The 17,252-nt window shown below is 43.1% G+C and overlaps 1 protein-coding gene across 2 annotated transcripts in view; it reads left to right on the forward strand.

Annotated features, from left to right (window-relative positions):
* Enpp6 (ectonucleotide pyrophosphatase/phosphodiesterase 6) overlaps positions 1–17,252 on the forward strand; it is a 103,300-nt gene that overhangs the window by 40,667 nt on the left and 45,381 nt on the right. Inside the window, exon 2 of one of the 2 annotated variants that reach the window (XM_060381748.1) lies at positions 6,334–6,513. The exons of the other annotated variant lie outside the window; for it this stretch is intronic. Coding sequence (XP_060237731.1) covers positions 6,334–6,513 — 180 coding nt within the window. The remainder of the gene's footprint in view (positions 1–6,333; positions 6,514–17,252) is intronic. 2 annotated transcript variants of the gene reach the window in all.

Raw genomic sequence — 17,252 nt, forward strand, 5'->3', positions numbered from 1 at the left:
CTGGGTATAGTAGTCTGGGCTGACATCTTTGTTCTCTGAGGGTCTGCACGATATCTGTCCAGGCCCTTCTGGCTTTCATAGTCTCTGTTGAGAAGGCGGGTGTGATTCTAATGGGTTTGCCATTATACATTAGTTTGTTTTTTTCCCCTTGCAACTTTTAATATTTTTCTTTGTTCTGTACATTTAATGTTTTGATTATTATGTGGCAGAAACATTTTCTTTCCTGGTCTAAACTATTAAGTGTTCTGTAGGCCTCTTGTATTCTTTCTTTAAATTGGAGACATTTTCTTCTATGCTTTTGTTGAAAGTATTTTCTAGGCTTTGGAGATGGGAATCTTTTTCCTCTATTTCTATTATTCTTCAGTTTTGTCTTTTCAGGGAGTCCTTGATTCTGTGGCTGTTTTGTGTCAGGAATATTTTAGATTTAACATTTTCTTTGACGGATGCATCGATTTATTCCGTTGTGTCTTCTACAGCTGAGATTCTTTCCTCCATTCTCTGTGTTTTGTTGGAGATGCTTACCTCCATAGTTCTTGTTTTCTTCCCTAAGTTCTCCCTCTCCAGGATATTTTCAGTTTTTGTGTTTTCATTAATGTTTCCATTTCCATCTTCAGATCTTGAACTGTTTTGTTGATTTCCTTCACCTGTTTGTTTGCATTTTCCTGCCTTTCCTTCAATTTCTTCACCTTTGTTTGAAGTTTCCTTTATTTCTTTCAGTGATTTAATTATTTCCTCTCTAAAGGCAATAATCTGTTTGAATGTATCTTCCTGTATTTTTAAACAGATTTTATTCCTTTCCTCCATTATAATCTGTATAAGCATAGATTTAAGGTCATTTTCTTGAGTTTCATTTGTGTAAATGTATCGATGGATGCTTGCCTTTGGCTAACTGGAAGATGCCATATTACTTTGGCTTTTGTTGATTGTGATTTTACGCTGGCCTTTACCATCTGGCTGGCTTTGGCCTTGGCTGGTAGTTTCTAGTATCCCTGGAGTCCTGAGGGGAAAGGCAGTGTGGCAAAAGCCCTGAGCAGGAAACTGAAGATTCCCGCAAGAGCCCTCCTCAGATTGGTGTGTATGGTCTCTGACTGGCAGGTGGTTCTCAGGGAATTGCTGAGACTCTTCTCAGGTGTGTGATCCTGTGGGCTAACTGGACTCCTCAGGAGGCTGGGGGGTCTCCTCTCATCAGGAGAAGTCCTGGAACTGCCCTGCCACTGGATTTTTGCTCTGAAGTTAATGAGCTGCAGCTGCCCAGACATTGTGCTCCAACACTGTGTTTGCTGGCCTCAGCCATCTTGAAAAACCGGAGAGCCCCGAGGTTTGGTCGGTCTCCCTCGGAAGACAGATTGAGCTTTGGATCAGCAGCTGGTGCTATTCCTGTAGCTTTCAGGTGTCAGGAGGTCTGAGGTTGGAGCTGAGTACCTCAGTACCCAGAAGGTATTCACTTGTAGGTAAGCACAGCACACAGGCAAATGCCTACATGCTGGAGACCCTACCCTGGTGGAAACCCAGGGACTTTTCTGGGGATTTAGCAGAATGATCTGAGGTCAGACCCAAGTTTTTCCTTCACCATGGGGTTTCCTCTCACCTGGGAAACAAGTCTCTAGTGTTTTGGAGCCCACAGTTCAGCCTGTTAGTTTCTGTGCAGTCGCTGCTGCCCTGCTGATCAGACACATCAGCACTGCCATCTTGGATCTTCCCATTCTTTTTCTCTTTCTGTGCCTAGCATGTAAACATTACTTGATAAATGCATTATATCGTTCACTAATAATATGCCTAAGGCTGGATAACTTGTAAAGTCAAGAGGTTAATTTGGCTCGTGATTTTGGTAAGTGGAAGGTCCATGCACTATGGCATTGGTGTTACGGCAAGAGCTCTGTGGCTACTTCACAACATGACAGACAGAGAAGAAGGTGAAGGGGACCGGATGTAGAATGAGTCAGCCTTTTGGGGTGGCCTTAACTCATAACAACTAGCTCTTGTGAGGACTAATTGATGCTATGAAAAACTACATTTTTCTCTTCCAAGGATTGGTTTCCATGATAATTACCTCTTACCACTCCCAGCCTCTTAGTGATCACATCACTTGCCAACACTGCGACAAGGGTTCCAGCCAATAGTGCTTAGGGAACAAACCCTTGTAAACCAAACCATGCTTGAAAAAAAGAAAGAGAAGAGGAGGAGGAGGAGGAGGAGGAGGAGGAAAGGAAGAGGAAGGAAAAAAGAAGAAAGGCAGAAGAGGAAGGAGAAAGAAGAAAAAGAAAAAAGAAGGAAGAGAAGGGAGGACAAGGAAGAAGGAAGATGAAGAACCAAAATGAACGAACATTCAATATTTTAAAATAATGAGAAATATTTAAGACTTACTGAAAACTGAATAATAACAACTTCAAAAATATGTGCTGTTGAACAAAAATATTTCTGATGCTTGTTGAAGATGGTGGGGTGGACTTATGCAAGGAGAGCCATTGGATAGTTAAGGGGAACCTCTGTAATGGGAGCTTCCAGGAGGGGAGAGAAAATGGCCTCAACTATGAAAACAACAAGAACAATGGGGTCTGTAGCTAAGGATCAGGCTAGAGGTTTGAATTTGAAAAGCTACTGAGGAAACTTCAGAGCTAAAGGGAATTCTGAGTAGAAAATTCACCAGAACTCTTACCTCTTACCAAAGGCAAGCGAAGGGGATATGACATGGAGGGTTTTCAGGTGCCAATCATGGGAATGCTCCTTAGATTTATTGTAGTTAATTATTATTATTGTTGTTGTTCTTGTCAGCTTAACAAAAGCTAGACTCATCTGGGCAGGAGGAACCTCAACTGAGGAATTGCCTTTATCAGATTGGTCTGTAGGCAGTTTATGATTTAAATTTATGATTGGCGAGGGAGGGCCCAGCCTTGGCTGTCTGAGAAAGCCATGGGGAACAAGCTGGCAGGCTGCACTCCTCCATTGTCTCTGCTTCAGTTCTTGCCTCCAGATTCCAGCTGTCAGTTCCTGCCCTGGCTCCCCTCAGAGACATTACGACCTGAAAGCTGTAAGATGAAGTAAATTTTCCCCTTTAGGTTGCTTTCAGTTAGTGTTTTATCACAACAGGGGAAGCCAGCAAGAATGGGTGAGTGGGTTTCTCCCCAGTATTCTTGCTCAAAACTGGACTCCATAAGAGGGAGGTCTAAAGCCAGGTGTAATGGAACAGGAGGCCCAGATGACCTTGGCTAAAGTTCAGTCAAGAGAAAGTTTTTGTGACCGCTAGTGACAGATACAGTGAACAGAGCCTCTGTTTTTCTGTGTCACATGAAGGCTGTTGAATTCTGCAGTGATAGGGTTTGATTCAGGGTTATAAAACTTCTGGTGATTCCTTGCCACCATGGCATCAAGAACGCACAATGTAAGACTTTGCTTCATCCCTGGGGGGAAAAATGTCGAGAGCTGTGCTGAGGGAAGTTTCTCCCAAAGCTTTGAGCAAATGCTCCAGATAGCCAACCATGAAAAGCATAAACCAGAGGGGGAAAAAAATCAAGCTCCGCAGATGTATAAAAATAGATATGGGTCAGGCAGGAATATGGAGATGAGCACTCGTAGGCTGTGAAGCTGGTACATCATGTTTTGTTTTGTTCTGTTCTGTCTTCTCAGCTACCACTTTAACTCCAGGATGCAGGGATGAGTTGCGAGAGAGAGAGAGGCTAGGCAAAAGGAATCTGCTGGAGTCAGGACTCAGGCACACACTGCCCACCTCACCTCACACACTCTACCTCCTGGGAGCAAAGACAGCTGAGGTGGGGGAGAAAAAATAGGGCAGCTGGGCTAGGGGCATGCAGCCTCCTGCTGCCTTCCAGGAAGTCAGCTTTTTATTATTTTGATTTTTCTTGAACAAATTGGCTGACCCAGGAGGCTGATGTTCAGCTAGATGGAAGAGAATAAGGGAGGATGGGAGGGTTTGCCCTTTTGGGATTCAGAGCAGTGAGGATGGAGGTTGAAGGAAGAGGGGCATCTTAATCAGAGTTTCCATTGTTGCTAGGAAACACCATGACCAAAAAGCAAGTTGAGGAGGAAAGGGTTTATTTAACTTACACTTCCAAACTGTTGCTGTTCATTACTGAAGGCAGTCAGGAGAGGGACTCAAGCAGGGCAGGAACCGGGAGGCAGGAACTGATGCAGAGGCCATGGAGGGGGCTGCTTCTTCACGGCTTGCTCAGCCTGCTTTCTTACAGAACCCAGGACCACCAGCCCAGGGATGGAACCCCCTCCAATGGGCTAGGCCCCCTCCCATTGGCCACTAACTGAGAAAATGCTTTACAGTTAGATCTCACGGAGGCCTTTCCTCAACCAAGGCTCCTTCCTCTCTGATGACTTCAGCTTGCATCAAGTTGACATACAACCAGCCGGTACACAGGAATTACCATATGGCACTGTGGGGTTTGGGGATAGTTTAAGTATTTTAGGAATTATTATTATTTAATTGCTTTGTGCTTCTCAGCACTCAGCATCTTCTGTAAACTGCCTTTGCAGTGGATAGTGTCACGATTGCCTCATGGAGGCATGAGCAAGCAGCTGTAAGGTAAGTGTCTGAACTCATTGTTTTGAAGGAAGAAACCATAAGCACTTTTGCCAAGAGGGAGGGGGGCTTCCTTAATGTGCTTCGGCTTTCCTGAACTAAGAGAGGGAATAGATTTGAATCAAGAAGAAAGATTCCTCCACTTGATGATCTAGTTAGAGCACACTGCCAGTTCCCCTCAACACTGCTGACGGTCATGATTTTGAAGGAAAGCAGCGGGGCTGGTCCCCTCCTAGCTTCTGTCCCTGGAAGCTGGGCTTGCTTGTGCAAAGGCCCTCTGTTGGGGATGAAATTAAAAACCACTTGAAGGCAGAGGCAATGCTTCCCAGTTGACTCTCTATGCTTCTTACAGTAGATAGGTGTGTGTGTGTGTGTGTGTGTGTGTGTGTGTGTGAATTAGTGTCAGTCGAAATTCCTTCATCGTGGAGAAGTCACTCAGTGATTCTATTCTCTCTGTTCTGTTTCACTTTTAAATTTTATTAGTTCACAAGCAAAAGCTTTCGTGGGGATAAAACTGCTAAGAGCAGAGCTTTGAGTAAAAACTCTTTTGCTTAGATCTTCAGGCTTTAAATTTAAAACTCGGTTTGTGGAATGTCTGGGTTTCTTTGATGAGAGTTGTAAAGCTTTTCCTTTTAGTAATTTTGTTCCCGGTAGTTCCTCCTTGTTTTTGTTTTTAAAATAGAGTTGTTGGGGGGCAGGGAGTCCAGGAGAAACAACAGCCGCAAACGGAGGCTTATGCTTACTCATGGAGTTTGCGTAAAGTGTGTTTTCTCCCAGTACAGAATGATGCTTGCTCAAATGGCAGCAGTTTTTGATGCCCTTGTTACTGTTTGTGTTATTTTTTTTTTTTTTTACTTTAAAGATGTAACAGATTCCTCTAAAAATAAGTAATTCAATCTAATGTTTCAAAGAGTCCCAGCATTTGCACATTTCGCTTCTGGCATCTCTTCCGGGTCAGAGCTCTGTTCACAGAAGCTGCCCGTTTTGGTACCTAACTCCATGACGAATGATGTTTTCTTACTTGTTTTTTTAAAACAATGAAGCAGTAACTTGTCTCTTCTGAGAAGGGGAAAGAGTCATGTTCCTACCAGCTGGGTCCCTAATCTTGTGGGTGGAGAGTTGAAGGGATGCAGGACTGTCTCAGGGGCGAGACTCTAAGCCACCTGTCACAAGAATTCACTCTCTCCAGGCTGAGGCATACATGGACCTCAGGCTGTGGAGAGATGGCTGAGGTGGCCAAATTCTACCCAAAGAATCCTCACTGTAGCTACAATTTGTTATCTGTCTGGCTGTGTGTGTGTGTGTGTGTGTGCCTGCACACACAGAGAAGTCAGAAGACCAGAGGTCAGACGATAATTTGAGAGAATCAGTTCTGTCCTTTCATTGTGTAGGTTCTAGGAATTGAACTCGGGCCCTCAAGCTTGGCGGCAAGCTCCTTGACTGCTAAGCCAAGTCCATTAAAGCAACTTAAAACAGAGCAGTCGGAAGGTGTAGCTTCGTGCCAAGGGAACCCACTTGCTCTCAGTCAAATAGTGGACATCTGTTTTATTTTCAAGACAGGGTCTCATTACACTGCCCTGGCACACCTGGATCCTGGTATGCAGACCGGGCTGTCCCAGAACCTCTTGGTGGCCATCTTGTTTGTCCTCACTGCCCCATCTGTGACAAAGAAGCCTCCATAGTAACGACAGAAGGGAACAAGTTGCGGTGCCTTCTCTGTTGCACTCTGACTAAGCGCAGATTAAAAGCGAGGAGTAAAGTGAGCGTGTGCCCCCTTGTCCCTGCAGGCCGTCACTGTGAGGTCCACCAGATGATTGGGAACTACATGTGGGACCCCAGAACCAACAAGTCATTCGACATCGGGGTCAACCGAGACAGCCTGATGCCCCTCTGGTGGAACGGCTCAGAGCCACTGTGGGTCACCCTGATGAAAGCCAGGAGGAAGGTCTATATGTATTACTGGCCAGGTGAGTGCGCTGACCTAACGGCTTCTCCCTGCTTCCCAACCTCAAATGCCACGGAGTCTGCGCAGGAAGACAAGGCAGAGTCCTTTGAGGACCACGGTTAAAGGATGGGATTTGTTTACTTAAGAACTATGTTCTACGGGTACATTAACTTTTTTAGTAATTTTTTTAAACTTAAATTTTTATTAAAGGTGTATTTTTATATTGAACTCATTGCCTTCTCTACCTGTCATGGCCCTAGCACCCCCTTTCCTTGGCTCTCCCTGCTCACACCAATCCCCTTATTCACCAAGGCAGTTTCACTTGTGCTCTCATTTAACACGCGCACACATGATTTGATGTGACTATATAAAATCCAAGAATGACAAATGAGAGAAAACATATGATCTTCGTCTTCCTGAGGCTGTCTTACTTTGCTTAATCATCTCCAATTGCACCCGAGTTCCCACGAAAGATATAAAAGGCTCCGTGTGCATGTGGTGCATTTTCCTTATTTTTTCCTCTGTTCCTGTACGCTTAGGTTGGTTCCGTACCTTAGCTGCTGTGAGCTGTTCTGCAGTGAACTGGCCTGCAAGCGTTTCTGCTGTAAGACTGAGAATAAATACTCAGGAGTGGTGTGGCTTGGTCAAATGGTAGATCCTGTTTCTGGTTCGTTAAGAAGCGTCCATATTTATTTTCATGGGTGGGTTGAACTAGCTCACATTCCCACCCACAGAACACAAGGATTCCTTTTTCCACGTCTGTGCCAAAATTTCTTGTTGTTTGTTTTCTTAGCGCCTGCTATTCTGACTGGGATACGCTGGACTCTCGGTGTGTTTTTGATTTGTATTTCAACAGTACCTATTGAGGCTCCATTTTGTTCTTTTCTGAACTGTCCATTTGCTTATTCCATTTATTAACTGGTTACTTGTTTTCTTGTTGTTTGGTTATTTGAGTTCTTTGTATGTTCTGGATAAGAATCTTCTGCCAGATGCTTAAACTGCAAAGATTTTCTATTAGAGCATTTATAAAATCCCATTCTTGAGCTCTATGATATCAGAAAGTACAATGTCATTTCCTGGTTCCCTTGCTCATGCTTGATTTTCATGCACAACATTTTCAATATATGAGAGAGATCAGTTTTAGTTTGCTCATTGACTTTTTACAAAGGAATTGAATATACCATTTGTATATGCTCTAAAAAATAATTTATTTTTTTATTTATTCCTTGAGAATTTCACCCAGTATATTTACATTTCTATACACTTTAAATTTTCCTCTCAGCTTTGAAAATGGAAAATCAAAGCACTCACAATTGTTTGGTAAAGAATTATATGCTAACTGTTACTGCTGACTCCTTTTATGCATCTAGATAATTGGGAAGCAAAACTCTTTTACTGTAATGAAGTGAGTAATGCTACAACCTGCCTTGGCTACTGTGAAAGGTAGCAGATACTATCATCGTGTCCACTGAATATCTTTCTAAGGAGATCCGGGGTCAGCCAAAGGTGTTTGCTGCCAAACTGGAAGAGCTGGCTTCAGTCTCCGGAACCCATAAGTGAGAAGCAAGTTTTCTGCGCACACACACACACACACACACACACACACACACACACAAACATAGGTAAAGTATGAGGGAATTCAATACTGACAAAACACTTTGTTACAATGCATTCACTCTTTCAGCAAGTGATGTGCAAATGTGTTTTTCAGACTTATGGCTAAGGCACTTCTCCCCAATACTATAATACTGATTTTTGTCATTATGGAGCCAGCTATTGATAAAAGCCTAAAAGAAATAAGGGATAGATGAAAAGCAGCCTGGTGGGTGGTAGATAGAAGCAGCAGAGATCTCACTGGCCTGGGTTGGGGGAAGGAACAGCTGAGAGAATTGTGAAAGCACAGTGGATTATGGGAGAGGGGGCCCCTGACAGGCGTGGGACAGAGTGGAGGGAAGAATGAGTAATCCAGAGCTGAGTCACAGATGGCCCGCACCGAGGGCGTGGGCATTCTACAGGAGTTCGGAGGACGCTGTCTGGAGGTGGCCACGTGGAGAGAACTCAGGGTACTCAGGGGTTCTCAAATGAGCACAGAACACGGACTATGAAGACTGCAGAAGGCAGCCCCACTGCCAAGCTGCGGTGCAGCCTTGAAAGCTGCCACAGAGCATCCACAGGTAGGCGCTCACCAAGGCCAGCACACAGTGCATTAAGTCCACGCTGGGCAGAAGAACAAACAGGTTTCTTCCCCTTGGAGGGACACATTCAGAGTGACACCAGGGATTCTGAGCATACCCATCAGTCCCCAAGACTGGACAGGAGATGCTTCAGATCAGGGAAGGAGAATCAGTTACACTTGCCATCACTGTGACCACATATATCTGACAGAAATCAGTTAAGAGAGGAAGGGTTTGTGTTTGCTCCTGGCTTCAAAGGTTGAAGTCACTTGGCAGCATGCACTTGAGCAGAGCATTACGGTCTGTGGAGCCTGTGGCAGAGGACAGCCATTCACATCACAGTGGACCAGGGGTCAGACAGAAAGACTAAAATCGGAGACCAGACAGCAACAGCCAACGACCCATTCCTAGAGACCTACTATCTCCTAAAGGTCCTGCAGCATCTGTGAATAGTACCATGTGAGCAGGCACCCAAAGTATGTATTTATGGGGCAATATCTGTGGCTCAAACAGTAACACAAGTGTTCAGAGGTACTTCTTTATCTAAAATAGAGACCCCAGTTATGGCTATGAAGTCAGATGCTAGACTAAGCAAGTATAGGCCAATCTAAGGAGACTTATGTGAAGGGCCAAGTTCAGAGTTCAGTCTGTTTTGATGAGGTCTAAAAGAGAAGAGTTTGATGCCCATTAAGGTCACTTTCAGAAGCATTTATCGACGAATACAAGAGATTGCATGCATAGGCATCTTAGAAGGGATACTACAGTTATCTGGTCATTGGCCTAAGGACCAGCAAGATGAATATTTCCACAATACTCACCTTTCATCATATCTGGCTGGCTTTCTCCTCTTTCCTGTTGACCTTAAACTCTTAATGTTCTAAAAGGCACCAGCTGCACAATTGCTACCCCCCAACTTCCACATGCCTTGTTTGCATGCCACTCTGTCAGTGCTATAGCCATAGAAACCAGTGGGGGCAAGGCGGAAGGAAATCCAATGAAGGGGCAGTGGTCATATTCTAGCGCTCTTACTGTTGTCTTAGAGAACATTGGTTTTCTGTCATCTGGGAGAATCTTAATTTATGCATCGCTAAATATGTGATGAATCTCAAAGGCAATTTCTTTATACTAGGTCTCGTTGCTCCCCAGAACAGCTTACATGTAAGAAGGGCCCATCACCTCTTCTGAGCCATAGCTAAGCAGCTAATAGGACATGGTAAAACTGCTTGAATAGTAACAATGAGAAGAGGCTGAAAAAAAAAAAAAAACATTCCTTGGTCACCTTCATGGATATTAGCCAAATATCTGGATTGGAGTTTTCATAAAAATTAGATGAAAAGTTTTTTTTTTTTTCTTAGACACTTTATGGTCCTTCAAAACTGAATACCCAGCTGAAGTCTTTCTGGGTTCAGGCTGGCCAGCCCAGGATGCAATGCCCCAGTGCTCTTTTTCTGCCAATAAAGGGCTGAGGGAGTCATGTCACTGCTGTCCATTCTCTTGCCTCCTTTGTGCCCTTCAGCCTCAGACAATGGCCTAGCAAGTGCTCATTTGTCTCTACAAGATTAAGCAAAGTGTCATGCTTGTCTTCTAAACATGCCTGGATTTTATTTTTCTTCTTCCATCTTCTGTTTCCTTTTCCACTCCCGATGGGACATTGTACAGACTTCTCTGTGAGGCCTGGACAATCTTCTTTGCACCAGTGAGCTGTGTTATGACACTTTGAATCTCACCGTTACATCAATATTTAGAAGCACAACTTAGAAATGGCAGTAGTTCAAGTCTTCCTGTCAGGTAGATAAAGCAACGCTGAAAAATTGAGCAGTGAGAAAGAGCCCACCCTCCCTCAGCCCAAATCTTGACACATTCAATGTTTGTCAGCACAATCTCCAAAGCCTTACCCAGTGGGGCCATTGAGTTACTTGGCAAAGAGTTCCGGGCTCAAAGAAGCCAGGAATGGTGCAACTGGGACCCACTGGTGCTCTAAAATGGTTAAGAGCTAATTGCATATTGAGCAAAAACATTATTTTTTAATGTCAAGTAAATTTTAGTTTGAAGGACAAAAGGAATCTTCAGTTGATACTGAAGAACAACTCAAAGCTACGTGGATATCCCAAGGAAGAAGTCTGGTAATTGGGGTGGTGTTAAGATTCCATATAGAAAAGACATTTGAGCTCCTCACTCAAGTCCACAGATGGCCATGGTGGCCACAGATTTTAAGTTCATTTTCCAGTTGCCTTTTAAGGTTTGACATTCTGGTTCTTTGTCTTTCATTATGGATTCTGCTATGTTAATTCTCTTCAGCCTACCTACCACCAAGAAAACTTTGCCACAACCACCCCTTTGCTCCAGGTGATGTTGGATGTGCTTTGGCTCAATGCCATTGCCTCTTCTTGTTCTGTGCAGGTGTTTGAACCAATAAGGTACTTTCTACACAGAAAAAAAAAATACACATTTACTTGCTATCTCCTCCTCCTTTTTCAGACAAGGGTTGTCAGCTTCTAGCTAGTTTGGGCAGTTATAATCACAGTGATTTCTCTGAATTATCAAGAGAAACATACTAGATGTTCACCAAGAGTTAGGGGTCATCTACAGAACCATCGTCTTCCCTGACATGGTATGACCTTGACAACCATCTGTCAAGTTGACCTTAGATGGATGTTATTTGGACACAGGGAAAATTAGAAGCCCAGCATCCATCACAAAGAATGTAAGCCAATATTACAGCTCCACCATTGCTTCTGTGCTCAAGACACCAAATCTCTGGATGAAAAGTGTAATTACTTTCTAGCCAGATATTTGACAATGCAAATAAAACAATCTGGTAGTCACTAAATTTCCCAATACTGTCACCAGCTTGACATTAGTTTTTGAGATGTACATAATTTTAGAATTGGAAGAGGCCTTGTTACATAGTTTGTTGGCTCCAACATTTGTTAACTATGAGTTTCTTTTGGAAACTGATTAAAACTACAATTTTGGGGACTGAGGGCATAAATAAGTGTCAAAGCACTTGTTTAATATGAATATGTGCCAGGCTCTAGGTTTAATCTGTATCACCTGAAAAAATAAATAGAAGGAAGGAAGGATGGAATGAAAGAATGAAGGCACACACACAGACACAGACACACACACACACACACACACACACAACACACACACACACACACACACACATGCATATCCATGTCTGGTGAGATGATTTCCAGGCTGGAGACCTGAGTTAATGTAAAAATGAGAGGATAAAATCAATTCTGCAAAGATGCTTCTGACCTCCATATTTGTGTTATCACTCTGTCTTCACACACACACACACACACACACACACACACACACACAAAAACTAGTTTTCTAAAGAAAAATATAAACATAATGTATTTAAAATTTTCTGATCATGTAGCACATGAGAATGGGGTAAAATTGCAAATAAGTTTTTTCTTTTTTTATTAATTACACTTTATTCACTTTGTATCCCCCCATAAACTCCTCCCTCCTCCCCTCCTAATCCTACCTTCCCTCCCCCTTCTTCATACATGCCCCTCCCCACGTCCACTGATAGGGAAGGCCCCCCTCTCCTTCCTTCTGATCTTAGTCTATCAGATCTCATCAGGAGTGGCTGCATTGTCATCTTCTGTGGCCTGGTAAGGCTGCTCCCCCCTCAGGGGGAGGTGATCAAAGAGCAGGCCAATCAGTTTATGCCAGAGGCAGTCCCTCTTTCCATTACTATGGAACCCACTTGGATACTGAACTGCCATTGCTACATCTGTGCAGGGGTTCTAGGTTATCTCCATGCATGGTACTTGGTTGGAGTATGAGTCTTTGGAAAGACTCCTGTGTTCAAATTTTCTGGTTCTGTTGCTCTCCTTGTGGAGTTCCTGTCCTCTCCAGATCTTACTATTTCCTACTTCTTTCATAAGATTCCATGCATTCTGCCCAACAGTTGGCCATAAGTCTCAGCATCTGCTTTGATAGTCTGCAGGACAGAGCCTTTCAGAGGCCCTCTGTGGCAGGTTCCTAACTTGTTTGTTTTCTTCTTCTTCTGATGTCCATCCTCTTTTTCTTTCAGTATGGGGATTGAGCATTTTAGTCAGGGCCCTCCCTCTTGATTAGTTTCTTTAGATGTACAGATTTTAGTATATTATATGTCTATATGAGTGAGTATATACCATGTGTGTCTTTCTGCTTCTGGGACAGCTCACTCAGGACGATCCTTTCCAGTTCCCACCATTTACCTGCAAATTTCATGATTTCCTTATTTTTTCATTGCTGAGTAATACTCCATTGTGTAGGTGTACCACAATTTCTGTATCCATTCTTCAGTTGAGGGGCATCTGGATTGTTTTCAGCTTCTGGCTATTACAAATAAAACTGCTACAAACATGGTGAGCAAATGTCCTTATTGTGTACTTGAGCCTCTTTACAGTAACATATACATATCTGTGATGGAAAATTGATATTATTTTTATATGATTTAAGCATGGCAAAAATTCATCAAGGTATCAGATGAAACCTAATCTTTGTCAAAAGTGATGTTTTGCAAGGGTAGGCTTGGTTCACAATTCTCTAATACTCTAGGCAGACATCATATTGCATCATTTCTTTTGACAAAAGCTTTGCAAGCTCCTTAGCACTGATGTTGTTGGTTTGTGTCAGGAAAAAGAAAAGATTACAGATTCCCCATTTTAAGTATAAGATTGTCTCAATAAGTGATATTCCAGAGCATTCTGCAGGACTCCCAAGCTCTAGCCATTTCTAGTGCTGATCACAGAAGCTGTTCTCCAACCATATCCATTAAGATGATAGGTTGGCTAAGAGCTTATAGTGTCTCAGCTGCATCATTTTTGCTCAGCAGAAAGTCTTAAAGAGCGTTCTAGGAGGGAACTTCTATTCATTACAGAGCATAGTGAAGCTCTTCTCTTACAAAGCATCTTTAAGGGGTATGACTTATGGTCATGCAATGAGCTCCCAGAAGACAGCCATGAGCTAAAATAGACACAGGTACTCACCCATCACCTCCTTCCATGAGCTTATTATCCAGAAAAGGATAGTTTTTTTTAATACTCAAATATATGGAGGAGCACAATTATGAAAGGTGTAACAGTGGCAAGAATATTGCACAATGAGGAGTATATTATACATCTAGTGAGGGATAAGGCTGGGTCTGAGAGGGTTATCAAAGGAGTCCTTAGAAAAAGAAATGAGTTCACAGGTGACCAGATAACTAAGATGAAGGAATCAGGGTGCTAGCAGGAAGGAGCACCCAGATTGAAGGATGAGCATCCTTTAAGGCCTGTTTCTAGAGCCTGAAAGAGGGGAGGTTGGTGTGATGCAGATGAAACACTGAGAAGCTTAGGCTTAGCAGATAATGATCACATTACTCCACATATCAAAAAGACTACTCCGGCTTTAAAGTGCAAAGGGAATTAGAGTAAATGGATAAGTGGAGGCTGAGAAAGCAGTAAGTTATTGCACAAACTTAGAGAAGAGATGATGACAGTTTAGATTATAGACCTGGTATTGAGACATTGCTGACTGGGAGACATTGTCAAGACTTAATAGTGGATTGCATTTGGGGTTGAGGCATCAGTCAGTGATCAGCATGACACTTGATTCCTGGCTTATACAACCATCTGGATGGTATTCTTTACGAAAATTAAAAGAGGATTGATTTGGAGGCAGAGGAGCATTGCTTCTGAGTTCACTCTGAGATGTCAGTTGGCAGGTTTGGAGTTTAAACAAGAGAGTTGGAGATTTATTTGTTGGCGTGGTAGTGGTCAGTTGAGCTCTGAGTATTAGAGACGTCCATTTAGGGAGGGACTAGAGCAATTCAAATTGTTCCACCTAATTTCAAATGTGGCCCTGGGAAATTTTCAATTTTAGTTGGCCAGAAAAAGGAAGGTGAGAAACTGAAAGGGAAACCAAAAGGGTCTTGTGGCTTGAGAAATAAGAGGCAAAAATAAAACTCTAAAAAGAACAGTAGAAGAAAGAATGGTGCCATTCTCATCTGATAATGTTGGAACAGTCTCTAAGAAGGCAACACCAATTGAAATCTGTTTTCAGACACTTGGTACCAAGACCAAATGGATGCAGTGACTTCAGGAGAGGAGTGGGCCTCATTGCTGTTTAATGTTGTTGAACAGTATAGGCATTTGGAACATAACATGCCATTAACTACTGAGACATTAGTGGCCAACTCTGAATTTCATAGCTGTTAAATTTACCAAACATTTCTAATTTAGATTAAAGAAATACCCATAATCACAATCGCAGGATTTCCTTTAATTCCTATCTACTGTAAAGGAGTCTTGACTTCAAAAGGAGCAATGACTGTATATTATCTAGTATTGGTTCAGGAGAATGTGAAATATAAGCAATAAAATTCTTTGTGACTTTTCCCCCTTAAAGCCAGCTTTCATTAGAACAGGGAAAATCACAAATCTTTGTCCATTCTTATTAGTGAATCCTGTGACTCTCACTGGGAGCTTGAACATTCCAATTATAAAACAAGACACATTTCCTTGGGCAGTATAGGTAGACCAGAAGTACAAAATTACTGTTGACTGTAATTCATACAAGGATCATGGCATGATAAAAGACAGATTCTTTGTATCATAGGTTTATGTATCTTGACTTTTCTTATAGAAATTATGTTCTGAGTTTACACTAAAAAAGCAATTTCAGTTGTTCTAACTAATTTCTAAATATTCTAAACAATTGTCAACATCATTAGTCAATCTCCAGAAACATGTACATTTATTTACACTGTACAGCGAATTACCCATAATCTACAGGTGATGACCAGCCCGTGGTACAGTGAGTATAGGTTATATGCGAGTAATACACCATTTTTCAGTAGGGACCTAAGCAAGTATTCTGCTATCCTAAAGGGACTTGGAACTGATCTCCTGGAAACTGAGAAATAATTGTACATAAAGTTAATTTGACCCGATTGGTGTATTGACCAAGTTATTTTCAGCTAAATTGCCTCTTCTCTAAATTTACTTCAATGAATCTGCATATCACTCCTTATATTCTTAGTGAGTCACTTAGCTTCCATGGGTCCAGAGTAAGAAATGCTTTTTATGTATTGGAGGACATCTACCAAGCCAAAGGTCTTCCAGCTATATTCATTGCCCTCAATTGTTGAAGTTAGGCCTCAGGGGCTTGGGCATTGGAAATTCAGGGCAAAACCTGGAGTGCTTTGGTCAAAAACATTTCTCTAAAAAGGAAATCTGGAACCACTTGGGTGTGCTATTCAGCAGTGTGCGCATTCCACGACTGCTTTCTTGAGCAGACTGTGTATTAGGTGCCTGGAGTACAGACTGACCATCCTGCAGCCCTGCTACCAAGAAGCTTAGAGGCTGATAATGTCACCGGGTGCGCAAAAGTCACTCCACCACATGGCCCAGCCAGTGCACACCAGCCTCCGAGCCAGGACACATCTCGGAAGCTTTGAGCAGCCTCCTTTTCCTGAAGTGAACTGGATGCCTCAACACGAGTGGAAAACAAAATGAGCACTTTGTTTTCATGTTGAAGAAAACAAGAGGGGAATATGGAAGAAGCTAGAAAGGAAGGAAAGGAAAAAAAAGAAAGAGGAAGGAGAAAGAGAAGGTATGAATGAAAGCAGGGAAGGAAGGAAATGGAGTAGAGATTTGGGGTTAAGTAAGCCAAAAGTAAGGCTTTGGTTGACTGCAAATCCAAACAGAGACGGTTTCACAGGGACCTGTTGCTGTCGTTGTTTGTGGCAGCTTGCGAGATGTCACTGGCTCACCCTTGGGCTTAAGTGCCCTCTGCTGTTGCCCTTTGTATCCAGATTCAACGTTCTGAGCCTCCCACCACTCACACAAGCTTCTCTCTGCTACTGTAGCTCCTTCTGCTCACACCATACCTGACCAGGAGATCCCAAGGAAGGCTGTTGCTGCAGTATCCCAGACCATGAAATATCCAATCACAGTGCCCTTGTTCTGGTCTGAGTAGAAAGGGGAGTTAGCATGGGAATCATGGACTGAGTTAGATCAAAGAAGGAATCTGTGTGCTGCAAGACCAGGCATCGTCCACGGAGCTCGAAAGCTTCTTCCCAGACTTATAGCTGGGTTCCAGACATTCTCTCAGCCTGTGAATTTGTTCAAGGTTCATCTTCACCTTGAGGTCATCTGGCTCAAAGAAGGTGCTGATGTTGGGACTCAGGGACACAGTAGGTCAGCTGCCTCATCTCTGTTGGTACCCTAGAAAAGGCACTGGACTGACTACTGTGAACTTCAGGCTTCCTTGGGTACTCCAGTAATAATTCCTCTTTCTTAATGGGTCTCTGTAAAGAATTCTAGGGAAATGTCTCCTTGTCCGTCTTGCTGCCTAGCTCAGGGAATGGCTCAGAGAATCAACATGCAGAGAACATACCAGGAAGCAAACAACCTGAGCCATTATCCATCCTGTGTGGTTCCAAATCATTTGCAAATCCCCTTGCTGTGGTGCCTGGGCTAAGTCTAGTGAGGGTCTTCCTCTGCTGGGGCATCTGCCAGCCCTCCAGATTTGCCTGCCCAGGTGCCAGAGCTTAGACAGAGAATGACAGATTCAGAGGGCAGAGCGATCCTAG

This window comes from Meriones unguiculatus, chromosome 4 (genome assembly GCF_030254825.1).
Source record: "Meriones unguiculatus strain TT.TT164.6M chromosome 4, Bangor_MerUng_6.1, whole genome shotgun sequence".
NCBI classification, from domain to species: Eukaryota; Metazoa; Chordata; class Mammalia; order Rodentia; family Muridae; genus Meriones; species Meriones unguiculatus.